Source organism: Drosophila nasuta, chromosome 3 (assembly GCF_023558535.2).
Source record: "Drosophila nasuta strain 15112-1781.00 chromosome 3, ASM2355853v1, whole genome shotgun sequence".
NCBI lineage: Eukaryota > Metazoa > Arthropoda > Insecta > Diptera > Drosophilidae > Drosophila > Drosophila nasuta.
Window position 1 is genome coordinate 19,057,234 of NC_083457.1, and position 17,567 is coordinate 19,074,800.

The 17,567-nt window shown below is 38.3% G+C and overlaps 5 protein-coding genes and 1 long non-coding RNA gene across 7 annotated transcripts; 4 read left to right on the plus strand and 2 right to left on the minus strand.

The window, feature by feature from the left end:
* Positions 1-320: 320 nt before the first annotated feature.
* On the plus strand, positions 321-10,527 carry LOC132788834 (glycine receptor subunit alpha-2). The gene is given in 10 exon segments (XM_060796462.1): positions 321-780; positions 2,481-2,563; positions 4,174-4,273; positions 4,364-4,518; positions 7,573-7,728; positions 7,794-8,164; positions 8,262-8,390; positions 8,560-8,664; positions 8,835-8,861; positions 8,863-10,527. Coding segments are annotated over 10 exon segments (1,362 nt in total). The 5' UTR covers positions 321-718; the 3' UTR covers positions 9,037-10,527.
* LOC132788833 (periodic tryptophan protein 2 homolog) lies at positions 10,528-14,669 on the minus strand. Its single transcript, XM_060796461.1, has 9 exons — positions 14,546-14,669; positions 14,368-14,480; positions 12,698-14,309; positions 12,497-12,642; positions 12,289-12,436; positions 11,992-12,226; positions 11,754-11,915; positions 11,080-11,296; positions 10,528-11,017 (listed from the first exon to the last, which is right to left on the minus strand). The coding sequence occupies exons 1-9, from the start codon at positions 14,561-14,563 to the stop codon at positions 10,786-10,788; spliced, it is 2,883 nt and encodes a 960-aa protein (XP_060652444.1). The 5' UTR covers positions 14,564-14,669; the 3' UTR covers positions 10,528-10,785.
* Positions 11,290-12,061, plus strand: LOC132788839 (uncharacterized). Of its 2 annotated transcripts, none has more exons than XR_009632665.1 (2): positions 11,290-11,535; positions 11,592-12,061. It is a non-coding gene; the product is annotated as an uncharacterized LOC132788839 (long non-coding RNA). The 2 variants fall into 2 exon arrangements; XR_009632664.1 differs by having other exon boundaries at positions 11,290-11,528.
* A 127-nt stretch (positions 14,670-14,796) lies between the features above and the next one.
* LOC132788837 (pre-mRNA-splicing factor Syf2) lies at positions 14,797-15,826 on the plus strand. Its single transcript, XM_060796464.1, has one exon. The coding sequence runs from the start codon at positions 15,003-15,005 to the stop codon at positions 15,681-15,683; it is 681 nt and encodes a 226-aa protein (XP_060652447.1). The 5' UTR covers positions 14,797-15,002; the 3' UTR covers positions 15,684-15,826.
* A 57-nt stretch (positions 15,827-15,883) lies between these two features.
* Positions 15,884-16,451, plus strand: LOC132788838 (uncharacterized). Its single transcript, XM_060796465.1, has one exon. The coding sequence runs from the start codon at positions 15,983-15,985 to the stop codon at positions 16,394-16,396; it is 414 nt and encodes a 137-aa protein (XP_060652448.1). The 5' UTR covers positions 15,884-15,982; the 3' UTR covers positions 16,397-16,451.
* Positions 16,442-17,507, minus strand: LOC132788836 (proteasome subunit beta type-5). Its single transcript, XM_060796463.1, has 2 exons — positions 17,265-17,507; positions 16,442-17,208 (listed from the first exon to the last, which is right to left on the minus strand). The coding sequence occupies exons 1-2, from the start codon at positions 17,409-17,411 to the stop codon at positions 16,516-16,518; spliced, it is 840 nt and encodes a 279-aa protein (XP_060652446.1). The 5' UTR covers positions 17,412-17,507; the 3' UTR covers positions 16,442-16,515.
* Positions 17,508-17,567: the final 60 nt, after the last annotated feature.

Consider the following 17,567-nt stretch of genomic DNA (forward strand, 5'->3'; position numbering starts at 1 on the left):
CAGTTACACTTACATATGCGTACTCAGCTGCCTGCCTGACTGCCTGGCTAGCGAGCTTCACACATCTTCGTCTTCGTCTCCGTCTCTGTCGCCATCTTAGTGGCAGCTATATCATTTTACGAGCTTGCCTCCCACACAGATGGACCGATAATCGCACAATCTATGAACATATGTGCATATCCGACAGCAGAAATCATGAGATAAATGTTCAGCCCCTACGTATATATATTTACATACATATGTACATGTACAGATGTGTTTATCTAGCGAGCACACAAGTCCGATTTGCGGTAGTAGTTGACGTGTGGACAACGGATTCTTTATTCGATATTAGAACGCGAACTGAGCTGGTATCAAGTCGAGCTATACCGAACCGACCGAACAACCGTAGAACCAAAAGAAAACAAAAAAGAACAATTCAACAACCTGTTCAAATCTAATTACATATATCAACTTAATACTTAGCAAATATTTTCGGAATACCTTTATGCTATGTCCTCTACTATACTTTGTGCAGTGCTCCTGAAATTAAATAAATTACAATTATTTGAAACAACAAATCTTAAATAAAACAAATATAAATTATACGACTCAATATCGCTGTCACTGTCGCTATATCGTGTTGCAGATTTTCTAAAGCGAATTATGAAATTCCCACGTCGATGTAAAGTGAGATGATTTGAGGTTTGGTTTCATTTTCTGTTCCGTCGTCAACATCATGCTGGGCAAATACAACACAAAAGCATTCATATCGCTTGGATTGACATTCATATTGATGTGGTGAGTTCAAATTACACTTGACCCTTCAAAGCACAAAATGCCGCTTTAAGGAATATATTCTGCTCACTACAAATACAAATGAGACTCGAAAATATCTCTATAAATCATATCACAACATCAACTAGCTACATTTTTAATTATTTGTTTCTTTAATTGGTTCTTTTTTAACTCAATTTTGACGTAATATCTTTTTAATTCAGTTTAGAACAGATTGAAATAATTAAGATTTTAAAGTATACAAGTATTTTATTTGTGCAAAAGGATAACTGCAATAAAATATGATATTTGACAGATATGAATCTGAATTTATTAATATTTCCAATTATAGAAAAATAAAGTCTTGATAGCTTTTGAGTGCAACACATCATTCTGAAATATTGTTTCATTATGAAAACTTTTTCATATGATCAACAACAAAGTCTGTGAATATTAAGTTCAAGGTCTTAACTAAGCATACTTTACTTTCAGTACAACAAAGCCTTTGAATATTAAGTTCAAGATTATAACTAAACAAACTTTAGTATCTTGTAAAACAAATATCAAATGCTAAGTTTTCTATAAGTTTAAAATTAAAAACAAATACCGACAGAACTGGAAACTCAAGAAAAAACTTCCTTTACCAAAGTCCTCTAGAAAATAACAAAAAATTTGACAATAATTCTACAATTTTCTATGAAAACTTTAGCAGCAAGATACGATCAGTAAAAATGCCAAACTACATATACTGCACTTTATCATGAAACTTTTACTATAAACTATAAACTGACATACATATTATTATTCAAACAAACGAACAGTCAGACACGGCTATATAGTTTCAAATTGTCTACTGCCACGCCTTTTTTTAAATTTCTATGCTCCTATAAAAGGAGTTTCCCTTCCGACAGACTGAAGAGAAATTCGCGCAGTGGCTTTTTGGGGCTCTGACGTATTTCGAATACCGATTTTGTTTGAAATTTAACGGAAACGGAAATCCGCTTTAGCAAATAACAACTGACTTGATTGATTTTATAGTCAGGCGCACTAACTAGATGGTCTGAAGTTGTAGCTGTAGTTGGTTTGGGATGTTGTGTCATACCATGTTTGTTGTTGGTAGCATTCTCATTCTCCATTTCTAATAGGAATCATTAAACGTCAGTGTTTAGAAATTGCATATGCGCCATTTTGTTTGGAATTTGTGGAATACTTGAATAACCTTTACATGAGACAAATATTAGCATACAGTATTCGTATTGGCAAGCCGTTTGACAAAACCCCGACAAGGTCGAATCGAATCACAGTAAAATGGGGTTCCAGCACGAATACTCTCCGTATTCTCTGTATGGGGCAGGCAGCTTTAAGGTTGGACCCCTCCCCCCCTTAGGGTTCTGTCAGAATACTGAATTTTGCATGTATAAATATTGTACTTATAGCCAGCCAGGCAGCCAGGCAGTCAGCCAGACAGACCCAGACACGAAGTGAGTTAATTTGCAGTTGAGACTTAAATTGACAAAGTTTCACAACAAACAATAGTTGCATGTGCCCCTGATGACTAAACTGGGCCTCAACCATCGACCATCAGCCATCAGCCATCAACCATCAAGCAACTACCATCAACTAACTCTCTTACCTATATGGGATGTATATAGTATCATATCCGATTGTGTTTTTTCCAATTCTTTTTCTTTCTTTCTTTCTTTTTTGTTTTTGGCCATTTTCAGGATTAGTGAGGCCACGGACACCCACATGAACTACAACTACACAACGAAGCCCCGAGTGGTTCTTCCGCCTAATTATGTCAAGGGTAAGTGTGCAATATTTGTGTGTACATGGCCGAGTCTCTAGAACTGCATTTCGACTGCGTTCTTTCTATTTAATATTCGCTTTGATTTTTTTTTTGTTCTTCTGCGTTCACCTTTCTTTTTGCTTCTTTTCCTTTAGTATCTCAATCATGTTTCATTACGTTTTTTCCCTCTGTTTGCTTTTTTATTCCACGGTTCCATGGAGTTAATTGCATGGACTTTTTAGGATTTGGTTTATTGCCATTGTTGGCATCAGAATGAATGTTGCGTGTGGCGTTTATCGTGACGCAGCCAATTTCAGGGTCTTTCACCATCGAGGCCCGTTTTGGCTTTAGCTGGAATATATTCGCTTAATTTCTGTAATTACTACTTATGTACATATGTGTCCCCTCATGTATATAGTATTCATCCGTACAAACATTTAGACGAAATGTCCTCGACAACGTCAGAAGTGAGAACTGCTGCAATCGATTTAACGAAGCGATGAGATGAGAATTCACTTACTCATTTCTCACAATTCATCTTCCCTCTTTATTTTTCATTATTATTATTCATGGTTATTTCGGACTTGAAATACTATATGTGTAACCTAATTGTTGGGTTTATCCCGATTGCAATGGATTACTTCTCTCATTCTCTCCTTCACTTTTAAAATTTGTATAAATCCAAGCCACTGAAAAGATGTTATATATATAATCTATAATAGCAGGACTCATTGGATAACTGCAATTTCTTTTAATTTAATAATAATCATACAATTTAGTTATTGTTAAAATAGGCAGATCTTAAAATGTATTGTCCATTGTTCTACAATTTACATGTTTATTTTTCGAAATTATCTTACTTATTCATATTTAAACTGAAATTTACGAAAAACTTTTATTTGCCTCTTCTTTTTTTCTAGTTCCTCAATTAAACGATTTTTATTTTTGATTATATTATTAATTTTAGTGCAATGAAGTATACGTATTATTTTAAACCACGATTTTAGTCAATATTTAGAGTATAAATAAATTTTCTACCCACATATCTTTGCTTCCCATATGTCCTCAAATGCAATTTTATTCGTTGGGTAAAATCGTGCAAGCTGCACGAATTTTAGATGAGTGGACATCACATCGGGGTGCTGTTAGCTTAATAATAACAAATAATTCCTCAAATTATAGTGATGAATAGTGTGGCTTAGTTGGCTGTTACTACTACACAGTATATCATCGGTATTATTCCAGATAATTAGGGAATAGCAACGCCTCTGATTTCATCGATTTTCACAGTTGTGCAATACTATACAACTAAAGCCTAGGGGCTTCATGCTACAGTTAGTCCCTGAACTTCAAAAATGCCTGATGCCCCAAACCATTAGACCATCCATAACCTACCCATAGTATTCCTTCCTTCCAAGCCATGTGTAGTCGAAGAGGAGAAGAACAGAAACGGGCAAATGAATTGGCGCACGAAAAAATTCTTCCACTTTATTATTCAAATTTACTTAAGTAAACTTGGAATAGACTGTCGACGCCTGTTTTGTGGCGATACGCGGATTTTAATGACTGTGATGGTATTATATTTAATAAAGTATTATATTTAATTTATCGTCTCTTTCTATTTACAGAAATGCGACCGCCCTCAAAGAAGGGCTCACCAGTGATAGTAGACTTTAGCATATTTGTTGTAGATATTAACTCAATTAATGTAGAGGATATGGACTTTAGGTAAGCGATAGAGACAGCACACAATTCAATGTCTTCAGAGAGCAATGATAATGTGCGTCCGTCATTCAGTCATTATATATTCATTTACAGAGTTGACATGTTTATACATCAACGTTGGATGGAATCCCGACTGGAAATATCGGATGACATATTCGAAGAGGGCGACGACTATGTCACTTTACTTCCTGAATTTTTCGACAACCTTTGGCAACCAGATCCGTATTTTCTGAATTCAAAAATTGCCGGTAAGTTCAACAATAACAATAAAGAGTCTAAATGCTGTCCCTATAATGTGTGTTAGTATAGTTTATAACTTGTGAAGTGAGTGCATATGGGCTGGGATTTTAGTTGCATTGCTGAATCTTTCAAAAACCAATAGATTTCACTAATTAGTATCCTTCATGCACTCCTTACTTATCTACGCATTTAATTTGTAAGTAATAATATGGTATTTGTTTTTTTACTTTTGATTTCCATTGTTTTTAATATTTCCAAATACAAACAACTCAAAACCTAAAAAAAAAAAAAAATAATAATAACAAACAAATACACAATGCAAACTTCTACTAGGATTTGGAAGTCCATATGTTGCCTCAACTTCTCTGCTACGCAATAAAGATGAAAGAGAATCTAAAAACTTTCATCTAGACAAAACTTTAAGTATACCTACTAACAAAACTAGAATGTGTTTTTGTGTTGACATTCAAATAAATCAAACCTCAAAAGAGATCACAAATTATCTCATATGCAATATGATCGATACGATATGTAAATATCCGAAAATTCTCGCTTCGGCAAGCCGAATATTATGTACCCTTGCAGACTTACATGTTCCCAAGGCATAATTTTCTATTTAAGCAAAGTTATTTCCAAAATCTATTCTAAGAAATATATACCTGCAAGGCTATATTATTTCATGCGCTTTTGTATATCTGAGAGAAATCGAGTCATTGACTGGTTTTCCATATCATATTAGCAAATACACCAAACTACGCAAAACACATGTATATCTTATTGTTAAATTGTTCAGCATAAGATCATGAATATACCATTCCAAATAAATAATTTTTTATAAAACTTAAAATATTGGTACACATTTGAAAATATACATTTTACACACACAAAAAAAGATATATTCATCGTATTGTGCACAAATCTTCGTTGCCATCCAGCACAGCTTACGATACAAATAAACTGAGCGCCAACAACGAAAGCTAAATTTTGGACAGAAATAAACGTAGTATAAAACTTTTTCTTTTATTGTTGGGGAACAACAACTCTGGGGGACTGCTAGCTACTCAAATATTGAGATACTTCAGCGTTACCAATCAAAAGATCTTAATATTCCAACCACAAAAGAAGAAATAAAGAAATTCAGTAAGAAATACATCGATAGACTCCATAACCACAAAAATAATTTAGTCTTAAGTGAAAATATACCACATACTCGATCTCTCTGATAGATAAATCCAACCAACTGAAAATATGTTATATACAGTATAAGAGCAGAACTCATTGGAAAACCGCCATTTCTGTTAATTTAATATTAATTTACTATTTACTTATTGTTTAAACAGACAGATTGTGAATAAAAGAAAAGAGAAACAAGTAAGAAAGATACAGTCGAGTGTGCTCGAGTGTACCCGCTACGCATTTTGAATAACAGCAAAATATTGCGGTATAAAATATACTGAAAATGTACCAAATAGTATATTTGGCATATCGATACAGTACCCCATTCAAAATATACCATAGACCACACAAAATACCAGATTGTCAGCCAAAGCAACTAAAACGCCTAGTAGTATTTATTATTGTATATACCAAAACTTGCTTGTTAATCGATTTTTGTCGATTTTGAAACAAACTTGATCTGCGTGCAAACATAACAAATGCTGTCAAAAATGATAGCTCTATCTCTTATAGTCTCTGAGATCTAGGTGTTCGTACGGACAGACAGACAGACGAACATGGCTAGATCGTATCGGCTATTGACGCTGATCAAGAAAATATATACTTTATAGGGTTAGAGATGCCTCCTTCTACCTTGTGACATACATTTCCTGCCGGCACAAAGTTTTAATACCCTTCTACACTATGGGTAGCGGGTATAATAAAATTGTCGTGTTGGCACTAATCTCATTGGATAGTAATAAAATCACTATTCTAAGCTTAGCGAAAAACTTCTTTAAAAATCATTGCGAAATGCGAAATAAGAGTTGATGCCTCGGCCTCTTTCCTCCATCAACGCCTACAACACCAAATATTTGCTGACGCGAGTTAGATATTAATCGCACGCTGACCAAATCGCTTTCAATGTCACGGTCAACCAAAGGTGTTTTAGTTGCTGCATTAGTATAAAGCAGGCGTTATATATGTATATGTATGTATGTACATACGTCTGCGAACAATTGCCAAACCAAAGTCCAAAGTCCATAGTATTGTTGAAAATGTACAATTGCATGAAAAGCGATAAGATCTGGGACTTGTTTTCATGGTTTATGTGTTGGTTGCACCAATGTCAGCGCCCACGAAAATCGATTTATACTGCTCAAAAAATGTAGAATTTAATAAAGGCCCTTGATATTTTCATAATGCTGGTTTCATGCTGATATTGCCTTTATAAAGAATTCAAATGAAAAGTCGAGAGAATTCTTAAATTCATTAGTTAGAGAGTATCAAAAGTTTTGGTTTATAGAGTTGAATTTAATTTTAAGGATTCTTTATTTATTCTCTATGCTTTAAAGAAAATCCTCTTAAAAATTTATACTTGGACAATACTTAACGATTTAGAAAATATTTGATAATATTGGATTTGAAGAAAGCCGCTTCTATAGTCCTGGAACTTAGGAACCTGAACTGTAATTTTTATAGATGAAAGTTATTCCTTAAAATTTTGCACCAGGCACTTCTCATTTCTTTATAAAATTATTCATGCACTATTACAAACACGTTCATAAATTATTCAATAGTTTTGCTAGCTTCCTTAGGATACTTTGACAGGATATTGAAGGGTATTTAGCTATCTCTCAATCAAAGCAATAGGTGCAGCTCATTACATTTCAATTGAAGTCATTTGCTTATAATACAATACTCATTCTTCGGAACAGGAGCAAACAAAGAAGCCACTTGCACCTACACATCGCAGTAGTCACTAGTTGAAACATCAGATATCAGATCAAATCAGTTCAGATCAGATCAGATCAGACAATGAGTGCCTACCAATGCCATAGTTCTAATCGAAACAACTTTGTTCCCGCATCTCTGCAACGTCTTTTCGATGTCTTCTCTCGTTGTAGAAATAGCTACCCTGACGCACAAGTTCACATCGGTGACTCTGTACAAGAATAAGACCGTGCGATATGCAGCTCGCATGCATGCCATAATTGCCTGCCAGATGGAGTTCCAGCTCTACCCCATGGACATCCAAGTATGTCCCATTTACATTGAGAGTTGTGAGTACACCTTTACGTTTGCAGTATGCTTTATGCTTATCGATAATCTCGTTCTTCGATTTAAGTTTCGTCCAACAATCAGAAGGTAAAGCTGCGGTGGTCCGACTCGGGTGTAACGCTCAATCCAGAGCTAAAACTGCTGCAATACAATCTCGGCCAGCCCTTGGAGCTGGAGGAGAGCGATGGCTATATGCCCGAGAAGGTGGGCAACTTCTCACGTCTCACCGTCTACTTTCGCTTCGAGCGGCAGATTGGCCATCATCTGATCCAGACATTTGCACCATCCTCGCTGGTTGTCATGCTGTCGTGGTTCAGCTTCTGGCTCGGCCTGGACGCCATACCGGGACGTGTAACGCTGCTGGTCACCTGCATGCTGACGCTGGTCACAATGTTCACCGGTCTACGGGCGGATATACCACCCGTTGCGTATGTAAAGGCAAATACCTCGATCCCAACAAAAAAGTCTCGAAATAGAGTTGAGCCAAACTAATCGGAATTCTTTAATCTTCTCATTCAACACTTGCATGCGACAGGCGCTTGACCTTTGGATGGCCGGATGCATGGTGTCGGTGTTCGCTGCCCTCGCTGAATTTGTCGTTGTCAAAGTGTTGGATGTCCAGTACCAGTACCAGGTAAACCGAATACCAAAGGTACTGCCCATGGTAAGCGCAAGTCTGTGTTCCGCTTTAATAAATAAAGACATTTCTTTATCATTCCATGCCCGTGTCCATGCCCATGCCCATGCCTATGCCCATGCCTCTACCCATTTCCCTGCCCATACCTTACCAAACCTTACCTATACCGCAATCCTTTGTGTACTCGTATGTGCAGCGCATAAGCAATATGGAGAAAGGTCAATGTGCAACTGTGGCGAGCTGGGAGGGAGGCGCCGTACGGTCACGAAAGGCCACACAAACTCCAACAACGCCAGGCCAGGTGAGTGCCAGTCACTATTGCCTTGGCACACATGCCAGCCTTAGTAATGTGCAGTTGCAACCGTAATCGCAGCCGCAAATATCGATGCGGTTACTCCACATCGTTCGCAATCAATCAATGCATATTAAGAACAACAACTAATCCTCCATTCATTCGTATTCCCCCCATAGACATCGCTGCAGGGCAATGGAGGACCACCCCAAGCCAGCCCGTCGACAGAGCCTGCTGTCGGTGGCTTGGACGGACACGGATACGGGCGTGGAGAAGATCATGTGGCGTGAGATCGATAAAGTGTCGCGGGCCGTATTTCCCATATTGTTCTTTGTCTTTGTGCTCCTATATTGGCCCATATTGCTGATGAAGTCGTCCTAGGATTTGGGGAGTTCCAGAATACACATTTCTGGACTCCGTTAAAAAATCGAAAAGGAACTCAATCCCAAAATGTTGCAAAGACACAAAGACAACGATACAAGGATACATACACTGCAATACAGTTTAACTTTATAGCGCTCCAAACAAATCGATTGCTATGAGTATACATATATAACATATATATTATTACCATATCTAAGTATTATCAGGTATACAAGTATATATGTAGTATATAGTTTCCTGCGCTAACGCTTTTACTACGCTAATCCCAAAACGAACTTCTAGATCTACAAAAATTGGCATTGCTCAGTGATAGAATATTTGAATTGGAGTTGTTTTAAGCGGTCTACTCATAGCATCCTTAGCCATGTTCAACATTGTGTACCTGAGTTAACGAATCAGATCAGAATATGGCATACAATTCTTACAAATGATGATATCATATAATAACTAGTATAGCTCACATGCCGTGTCAGAATCGGGCAGTGTAAATGCTGTGAACGTTTATCACGGTGCAGTATTGAATAGCGCCACCTATCGGTCAATGCTTCATAGGTGGAAGAGCGCATTAATTTTATCCGTTAGCCGGATACCGGATACAGGGTATTTTTCAGACATCGGATAAATTTGAGCTCAGCCTTAAGCTCAACTGTGAATTCACAAACAAAGCTTGTTAATTAAACCTCAATCAAAACTAAGCAAGCTTTGCTAATCGAATTAATCTATAATGTGTTTATTTTTATATAAACGGTCGAACTTCACTTACAAAAACCCGTAGCGGAGGTCGACAGTACATTATAATCTTTGTATAGTATATTCTATTCCACTTTGCCTCTAGTGGAATAATTAAATAATTATTTTTTTAATCATAATTATTAGTTTTGATTTTTTTTTGCTAGCATAAATTTACGCTTAAGCTAAATCAGCCAGAAAATTAATTGGTGCTTTAAAGAGATAATAACAAGTTTACAAACCTCTAAGGATCAATATCTAAGTATATATTATTATGTAAATAAAGTAGTAAATATGCTATTTAGGAACTTTTACACACAATTGAGACAAATAACACTTTAGAGCTGTGGCTTTATATTATACTATACTATATTTGATATATTTACCTGTAGTTCAAATGGCACACACTCAAACTCAAGAGAAGCTAGAAATATTGTCGTATATTAAATATACTTAAGTGAAGCGAATATTATATTTTGTATAAAATGAAACTGTGTAAATACAATACAGATAACAGAAAAGGATAATTCAAATTTAAGATTAAAATAAAACACCTAGACATTTATTTACAATACTCGTAACTACGAAAAACTCGTATGTGTACATAAATTTCCATCGGTTAAGTTCAACTTTTTCATTTCACAAAGCTTTCTTTAGTATATATACATATCTATCTACTTTTATGCTCTAATTACTTGATTTTGAAAGCTTTTAAGACTAAACAAAACCCCTCACAATTATGCATGTAAAAATACAAATATAAAATAGTTTGATTCCAACTAAAAAAATTGTTTCAATTTAAGGGGCAACTAATGTCAATTCCAGATGGTTTAAAAATTAATTTATAATGATTTAAATGTATTTGCAAAATCATGACAGATATTTAAGTATTATGTTAAATCATTTTATTTATGTTTTTGGATACTTTCCTATGAGTGGGTTTTTACTCCCGTACTAACAATTCTGCTTAACAATAATATTTATTTACATGTAAGTGCTGATTAACAAGACAACGAACTATGATGATTCGTCACTTTCCTCAGCATTTTCTTCGCTGTCTTCCTCGCTCTCTTCATCATCATCAAACTCGCGCTCTAAAATCTTATCATCCTGATTCCTGATCAGCAGCATCTCATCATCACTGTCACCATCTTCTGCGTCATCGTTCTCGCCATTTGATTGCTTCAACTCCTTGAGTTTCTCTGATCTGTCCAACAACACGCGCATCGTGTATTTGTTAAAGTCACAACTAGATAAATGATATGAATAGTTAATGAACTATAATTATCATAGGAGGCTGTCTGCACTTACATCTTGTTAAGCATCTCATATTTGTTCGATATACTTTCGTGTAATCCCAGCAAAGCTGTCTGATGAAAGACTCCATCATGATAGCCATGTTTAGTCAACAGGCAACAGCACCACTGCAAGTAGAACTCGATGTGGGGCGACGACTGCAGCAGGCGGGAAAGATGTTGCAGCAATCGCTGAGCAAAGTCCGGCGAGAGATCCGCGCAGAGCAATTCAACTGTAAAATTAATGCAACATATTAGCTTTAATTCATGTACGACACGTGTTGCCACCCAATGGAGGGCTTGTTTATGTTCGTGGCAGTTGACAGTGACAGAAGGGGTTATTAACCATTCAGCCCATACCCCATTTGGGGCAACTGCTAACCGGCCACGTGAATGCAGAAAGAACCTTGAAACTGTTTATTAACGCAGTCAAGAAATTTGCACATTCGATCCAAATGTTGTTGGGTAATAAGTGGGCTGCCTTGAATGTTTCACCCTAACATCAACTCAACTCCCATCTATTTTTAGACATGCGAAAAACAGAGAAACTACGAAATCGCTATTGATTGCAGGGGAAAAAATGGAAAAAAGGCGAAGAAGGTTGCAAAACTGGCTCCATTTTGCAAGGTTGTGTGTGCTATTGGGGAGTTCTGTCCCCTTCTGCATTCCAAAATTAATGTAAGCACTTACTGTCCCTATATGGCACGCGCTCCAGCACTAAGGTCACCAAATTGGACTCGTTTAGTTTCAGGGACATAACAAGGGCCTTTGTATACTCCAGCCTCTTTAGCGACTCATGCACCGCCTTCGGTGTGACTTCCAGTGACAAATCGAACGGATCGAAGACAACTCCTGCAATTATCATCGTTTAACAATTTAAAAAGCCTCTTCTATTATATTAAATTTTACTTATGCATCTTCAACTTACCTTTATCGAGTGCATAGATGCAAAGGCCTTCCGTGCCAGCTGCAGCAAATGCCTGGCCAGTGGGTGAAAAGCGGACGGAAAACACTCTCACCTCGGGCTGAAAGCGTCGAGCGGACATGTCTCCCTTACGTACTCCCGGCAAGCGTATAGCCACATTGCCTCCCTCCAGCTGCTCGCGTTCCTCCACCAACGCCATGTTGCCAAACTCGCTCAGATGTTTGCGGCTGATAAAGTCCTGCAAATGAATCAATTGGAAATCACAACTCAAATCTCTAATTTCCGTTGAATTTAACTCACATTTAGACCGTCGAGACTGAAGTTCTGTGTTATCTGGAACTTCTTTAGCAGGATCGCTTCACGAACATGGTAGATGCAAATGTTTGCTGATTTGCCCGCTGCCAAAAGGCATTCACCGTCCGCCGAATACTCTATCGTCGAGAAATAGCTAAGAAAAAATCAAACATTAACTAAAGTTTAGAATGAGGATGATGCGAAGCTCACTTACTTTGATTGGGTATTCGTCTTTGCAGTCACAACATCAGTCTCCAAACGACCGCCTCCCAAATCATCACGACCCTCAATTGTGGTCACTTGCGTTGCCGATTTCACATCGAAGACGGTTATGGTGCCTGAGAGCGTAGACACTGCGACCTGGAAGCATGGCATGCTTAAAAGATTTATCTTTAAATAAAAGATCTTTCATTACCTCTTCTCCACTTGGACTAAATGTTACAGAGGTCACATCAGAAAGGGCATCGATTGTCTCATGCTCACTATTGCTTTCCAGACAATTCCAAATCTTTACAGTTTTGTCCCATGATCCAGAAATGAGCGTGGACGAAGTTGGGACAGGGGAAAAGGCTACCGAGGTAACTGGACCTTCATGGCCACTTATGACTTCAAGCAATTTGCCCGTCTTAATGGACCACAGATAAATGTCAAACACATCTTGTCCACCTGCGACAACCAGTTCTCCAGAATAGTCCACAGCTACACAAGCGAATTGTGCTGGAGTGGGCGATGTGAATGTCCTGAAATTACGATATCTAATAATATCGAAGGCACGCACAGTGCCATCCAATGAACTGCTGACCAGGAACTTCTTGTTGCGACTGAATGTAACAGCCGACACTCCACTTGTGTGCTCACTAAATGTCACAAAGCAGAAACTGCTTTGAGTGTTCCACAGCTTCACTTTGGAGTCCTCACCGCCGGTGGCAATGTACTGACCATCCGGAGAGTACGCAATGCAAGTCATTTCACTGCTGTGTCCTTGCTGCTTCATAATGTACTGCTCACTCTGCCATTCCCACACCAGCAGCTGACCAATTTCCTTGGATGCCAGCGCCACCCAATCGCCGGTGCAGTTGAAGAGCGCCGTGGAAATTGGATAGTCAGAGATGCTTAGCGAGTGGATCATATTGACATCAGGCAGCTCATACAAATAAAAAGCCCCTGTGCTGAAGCCCACAACCAATACCTTGGTTTGACGATTATAATTTGCAGCCGTGAGCAGTGCATCACGCTTCTCCTTGCGCGGCTCGTTGGCTAAATAATGACGTCCCAATTTACTGTAAAAGAATGGATGCGACTTGCGGATCTCCTCATCCTTGATTTCATTATCATCTTCCGTGCCATTTGTCTCCACTTGCGATCGCTCAACATGGTTATCCACATCATCCTCCGACTCGTTTTCCTCATCTGAACCATTTTTCTTGGCAGTCGCCTTCTTTTTGCGCTGTGGCGGGGCAACATCTGTTTCATCGGCCTCCACCAAATCAGAGGGTGCCATACTACACTCCCACAAGCATAGCTGACCATTGCGACTAACCGTGTTGATGTGCAAGCTATTCGATTCAAAGAAACACGAGACAATTGCATCCGTGTGCCCACTTAGATTGTACGTTCTAAAGTTCCGCGTGTGTTTAATGGCACAGATCTTCGTGGAGCTATCGCGACAACCGATGGCAAGCAGCTTCGAATCGGATGACCAATCCAACCACGTGACATCGTCATAACCGCCAAGGAAACTGCGTTTCAGCACAAATGGATTGTACTCGCCTGTAATTTCTCCAGGAGCACTAAATATTAACACAAGATTCTCTCTCGCCACGGCAAAGTAACTGCCATCTGGGCTGAAGCTAACGCATTGCACTCCAGTTTGGAATTTATGGCGGTGGATCACGGTGCAGGACACCATGCTTATCAGCTGTGCATCGCCCGTCTCGTTGATTGCAAGCATTAAGCTGCCATCTGGAGACAGGGCAATATTTGTGTAGTTGTAGCGAGACTCCAACGACAACGTGCGAGACTTGTTGCTGTTAAGTAAACAAAATTTAGATATGTGCAAAGAGTGAAAACATATAGGTAACATACTTCTTGAGATCGTATACGGTTATCCGATTTCCCACAGGGCTGATAACTGAATTTCCATCAGGTGTGAAAACCAAATTTCCATTGCGATAGATTGTGCCCAACAAATTCGAAAACTGTAAATATTTTCAAGTGTAAATTTTATTTAACGTGTTGCCTGTTGCTCTTTGTATTTACTCACTTTGTATCCAAACTTCATAATGCGACTTTCTTTCAAATATTCAATAAATTAAAGGTAGCGTTAACGCGGCAATCATAAACAAAAAAGCAATGCACGTGTTGTGAAGAGTAAACCAAAAACCGCTAAAAATAGCAGAAAATAGTTAAAAATACTCTTTCAAATTAATTTTTAAACGTAAATAATATAACCTATGTTTAAATACAGTTTTATTAAATCATTTAATTGATAACAAAGAAAAACATGTCAGAAAGCTATAAATATATCTAATTAGTCAAAACTAATTTTGAAATAATAATTTTTGTAAATCACAAAAAATACCACTCTCGCGTTAAATATTCATTAAATATACCAACTTGTTGCAGCACATTGTGAATGGCATTTCGAGAAGAGGCAGCATACTATCCAAACAAAGTGAAAATAATATAAACATTACTCAGAAATATACAAAATATCGACAATGGAACAGCCAAAATCTGCTGCAGAGAAATTGGCAGAACGAAAGGCACGCCTGTTAGACCTGCACAAACAACGCCAAGAGGCGCGCACCCAAAACCACCAGGAGGTCGTTGCAGAAGATGCACGCAAAAAATTGCCCAGCAACTGGGAAGCTCGTAAACGACAAGCAGAGTGGTTGCTGGCAGATGACAAAGCACGAGCAGAAGCGGAATCTGCTGGCAAGGATTACGAGCGCATGAAACTGCTGGAAGTATCTGCCATAGATGCTGATCGCATCGAAAAGAAAAAACAACGGAAAGATAATCCCGATCTGGGCTTTTCAACATACGAAGCACAGACAGCCAGACAATACAATCGACTTGTTAAATCCATGCCACCTCGCGACATGACAAAGTACGAGAAACAGAAGGCTGAGCTGGGCGAAGCATTTTATGGCGGTCCAAATACAACACTTCATCTGCGCACAAAGGATACGCCGAGTGCTATAAACAATATGGTCAAGGATTTAGATCAGCAAATTGAGCGTAGAAAGAAATACTCTAGAAGGCGTATCTACAACGACGATGCCGATGTGGACTTCATAAACGAACGCAACTCTAAATTCAACAAGAAATTGGACCGTTTCTATGGCGAACATACGGCGGAGATCAAGCAGAATCTGGAGCGAGGAACGGCCATTTAAAAATGCCTTTTATAATAATTGAGTTCTAACTGTAAGCAGAAATACTTTATAAATGCATTGTTTATCATATACAAAATTCATGTTCTTTGTACACAATACAAATCAAAAATCCTTTAATTATAACAAATATTAACAAACAAAAAAGTACAAAAATATATATGTATATAAAAAACGGAAATGGTCTCACTTTGTTTCTCTTGTTGGTATTTAAATACCAACCCAAAAGTCTGTACGAATAAATTGTTTACATGTCTGATATACAATTAAATCCTGTAAACAAACCCATTTAATATTCAATTATGCAAAACTTCAGCGCGCGTGAAAAGTTTTTGATTACAAACACCTTGAACTGTTTGCCCGTTTTGCTCCAAGGACGCGCTGTGCTCATCGATCTGCACAATGAGACTTCGGTGGCGGGCATCATAAATATTGCCGACGGCCACATGACTTGCGAATTGGCAGACGCCGTCTTTATAGATCGCAATGGGGAACAGCACGCATTCGACAATTTTATGGTTCGAAATCGTATGATTCGTTTGCTACATTTGCCTGCGGATTTGGACATTAGAACGGAATTGTTGCAGCAGCAGCAAAAGCGATCGGGCAGATTCAAGAAAACAAATACAAAGCGCACGTTCAAGCAAAAGCGAGCCGAAGATCGTCACAAGGAAACTCTGGATCACATTATAAAACAGCAAAACGATAATAAATAAGACAAGTTAATTCTCCATATAAATCCCAAGCTTCTTAGATTGAAGTTTTAATGTATTATAAGATTTCCAATCCAAACATATTTTATTTTATTGTGTATAGGATACAAAAATAGCAATTTTTACTTGGCCTCCTTCTCCTCTTTATATTTGTAATGCAATTCCATGCAATCTGTCTCGGATATTTTGATCCAACCATTTGGCGTCATGTGATAAACTCGCACAATGCCTCCGGAGTAAGCATCGCGGTAGGTGGCATGGTAAATAGCACGGCGACCTAACTCCTGGGCTTCAGTGTCCTTCAAGTCCCAATGGTAGCCAGAGTCAAGAACACCAAAGGCATAAATAGAACCACTGCCAACTGAGAATACGTTGCCTGGAGTGCGTGATCCTTCGGAATCCACATAGTACAATCCTGGGCCGCGCTTGTCATAGCCGGCCAGCATCATACCCATACTCAGTCCCATACCTTTGTATTCGTGAGCAATGTTAGCCATGATCTTGCTGGCAGCAGCGACCGAAATACGCTCTTTGTTGCGCAGCTCGTGGAGGCGGCATTCTTTGGCCAACACACGATCCCAGTAGACACAGTCAGCGGCACCGCCAGCCAATGTACCCAGCAAGAACTGATTAATTTCCACAATTTTTTTCATTGTTTGGGATCCAATGTATTGACCACCAGTGGCACGTGAATCGACAGCTAATATGACACCACCTTGGTACTTAAAGCCCAACGTTGTGGTTCCGTGATCAAAGTTAATTTTTATGCCGGTTTTTTCGCCATTCGCTTGGATTTTGTTTAGATTCTCAAGAGGCTGCAAAAAATTATATTGCAAACTCCAATTTCAAACTGTTTTTAATTTCAACTTACGTTTTCGAATGGAGGAGCAGCTAGAGTATAAGGATTTGCGAGGTTGCTTGTGAATGCATTTAGATCTTCTTCAACTTCGGACGATGTCCATGCAGAAGGCTTCATGTACGAAGCGTTGGAAATTTTGCAAATCTCAGCTAATGCCATTTTAATTATCTTTTAAAAAAGTCGCAGCAAGGAAATACAATGCTGAAATAATTTTTGTGATGAGATGACAAACAAAAATTGTCTAGTGTGACCGTAAAACAACTTCTTCAAATATATCAAAATGAATAGAGACGGGCAATCATTATTAGCACTATC

Coding starts and splice junctions, on each gene's coding strand:
- LOC132788837 (XM_060796464.1), top strand. CDS start 15,003: ATGGAACAGCCAAAATCTGCTGCAGAGAAATTGGCAGAACGAAAGGCA.
- LOC132788838 (XM_060796465.1), top strand. CDS start 15,983: ATGCAAAACTTCAGCGCGCGTGAAAAGTTTTTGATTACAAACACCTTG.
- LOC132788833 (XM_060796461.1), bottom strand. Junction 14,310..14,367: donor ACCGTATACGATCTCAAGAA/GTATGTTACCTA, acceptor TTTACTTAACAG/CAACAAGTCTCGCACGTTGT. Junction 11,916..11,991: donor CATCTATGCACTCGATAAAG/GTAAGTTGAAGA, acceptor TGATAATTGCAG/GAGTTGTCTTCGATCCGTTC.
- LOC132788836 (XM_060796463.1), bottom strand. CDS start 17,411: ATGGCATTAGCTGAGATTTGCAAAATTTCCAACGCTTCGTACATGAAG. Junction 17,209..17,264: donor CTGCTCCTCCATTCGAAAAC/GTAAGTTGAAAT, acceptor AATTTTTTGCAG/CCTCTTGAGAATCTAAACAA.